The sequence below is a fragment of the Penaeus japonicus genome, unplaced genomic scaffold (genome assembly GCF_977035675.1).
Source record: "Penaeus japonicus unplaced genomic scaffold, GWHDUDI00000001_assembly GWHDUDI00000006, whole genome shotgun sequence".
Lineage (NCBI taxonomy): Eukaryota > Metazoa > Arthropoda > Malacostraca > Decapoda > Penaeidae > Penaeus > Penaeus japonicus.
Window position 1 is genome coordinate 8,203,741 of NW_028234408.1, and position 1,833 is coordinate 8,205,573.

Genomic DNA, 1,833 nt, shown 5'->3' on the forward strand with positions numbered 1-1,833 from the left:
TCTAATCTATAATCCCTTCTTTCAGGAACCATTGGCTTCCTCGCTTGCTTTTGGTTTGTGCGAAAGATCTACAGCGTCGTCAAGGTGGACTAAAGCTTCAAGCGTCTGTACTTATTCCTGTACGTGTCTAATGCCGTTATCAAAAGTAAAGAATCATTCTTTTCTTTCTGCTCATTAATTTGAAATCTTGTTTCTATATAAACTAAAAACTGACATACACCCTTCTCTGTAGTCTTGGGGGGGGGGGGGGTGCAACATATAGATTAATACTGCTGATGACTCCAAGATGTTGATGTGGCAAAGTTTTAAATTAAACCGTCAATCAACGCATAGCTTGAACTGTAGGGAGTTTAGAGTCTTCTTTCAAGCTGTGCAAAGTGAGACTGGCCAGATTGCTGAATTGAGCAGTTCTAGGCTTATGACTAATAGGTATAGATATTCGGGAACATTTTTTAATTTCTTGTGGGCAGTTCGTAAATCAAGAGTTGTAATGTATTGTTTTTGTATGTTATGTTATCTTCAAGAAAAATAGTATACAGGGGAAATAACAAAGGAGAAAGAAGAGGAAAAGAATAGAAGAATAAATGAATGTCACAAATAGGGAAATGAGAAAGATTGAATTTAATTTGGTCTTTTGTGTTTAGTAAGGACTGGGATTAATTAGATTGATTGGGCAGCTTCATCATAGCATGCATTGAATTTCCTGTGGAAGAGAGAAGAAGTTATTGCATTATATTAGGAAAGGATAATAAACATTCACATCATATTGAGAAGCTGTTGTGTGCTGTTGGGTTATCTTAAGAAGCCATTATATTTTAACATATAAGATTTTTCACTCATTTAATCATCTTTCCAGAGTGTCTCTGCCTACCAAAGAAGCGTAGAAAAGAGCTAAAAATCCCAGCAGAGAGGAAAGACTTCCCCCAGGGCAGTGATGCAGAAGATCCTTCATTTGGGTGTGTGATTCTGATATCCCAAGGGCATTATAGAGATGTACATAACGCAGTTCCCTCGAGCAAGAAAAGAAGGAATAGACTCAATCATTGTATAATAACGATTTATGTTGCGGATATTTTTTTTTTTTTCTTGTATAGGGTGATTTATTATTTACAGGGCAGTCCTCCACCAAACATTTTTACCCCTTTTTTTTTCTAACGAAAAAGAAGAGAGGAGAGAGAATTGGGCCGAGAGATTAGTGTCAATCGGGTTTTGCTTTTTTTCCTTTTTTTTCCCTCTTACTTTTTTTTTTCTCTTTCTTTCTTTTTCTTTTTCTTTTTCTTGATTTTCTCTCTCTTTCTCTTTTTCTTTCTCTTTCTCTTTTTCTCTTTCTCTTTCTCTTTCTCTTTCTCTTTCTCTTTCTCTTTCTCTTTTTCTCTTTCTCTTTCTCTTTCTCTTTCTCTTTCTCTTTTTCTCTTTCTCTTTCTCTTTCTCTTTCTCTTTCTCTTTCTCTTTCTCTTTCTCTTTCTCTTTCTCTTTCTCTTTCTCTTTCTCTTTCTCTTTCTCTTTCTCTTTCTCTTTCTCTCACTTCATTCTCCTCATTCTCATTCTCATTCTCATTCTCTTTCTCTCTTCTTTCTCTTTCGTATCTTTCTCTTTCTCTTCTCTTTCTCTTTCTCTTTCTCTTTCTCTTTCTCTTTCTCTTTCTCTTTCTTCTTCTCTTTCTCTTTCTCTTTCTCTTTCTCTTTCTCTTTCTCTTTCTCTTTCTCTTTCTCTTTCTCTTTCTCTTTCTCTTTCTCTTTCTATATATTCTTTCCTTTTCCTGTTTCCTTTTTTCTTTTTTTTCTTTTACTTTTTTTTCTTTTTCTTTTTTTTCTTTTTTCTTTAATTTGGTTA

General features: G+C 34.4%; 1 protein-coding gene across 2 annotated transcripts in view; it reads left to right on the forward strand.

Annotated features, from left to right (window-relative positions):
- TM9SF2 (transmembrane 9 superfamily protein member 2) overlaps positions 1 to 1,308 on the forward strand; it is a 19,920-nt gene extending 18,612 nt beyond the window's left edge. Inside the window, exons 14-15 of one of the 2 annotated variants that reach the window (XR_006223214.2) lie at positions 26 to 145; positions 857 to 1,308. Coding sequence is in view for 1 of the 2 variants with exons in the window: in XM_043015842.2 (XP_042871776.1) it covers positions 26 to 93 (68 nt within the window). In the remaining variant the exon portion in view is untranslated. The remainder of the gene's footprint in view (positions 1 to 25; positions 146 to 856) is intronic. The other variant, XM_043015842.2, reaches the window with a different exon arrangement.
- The last annotated feature ends 525 nt before the right edge of the window (positions 1,309 to 1,833 follow it).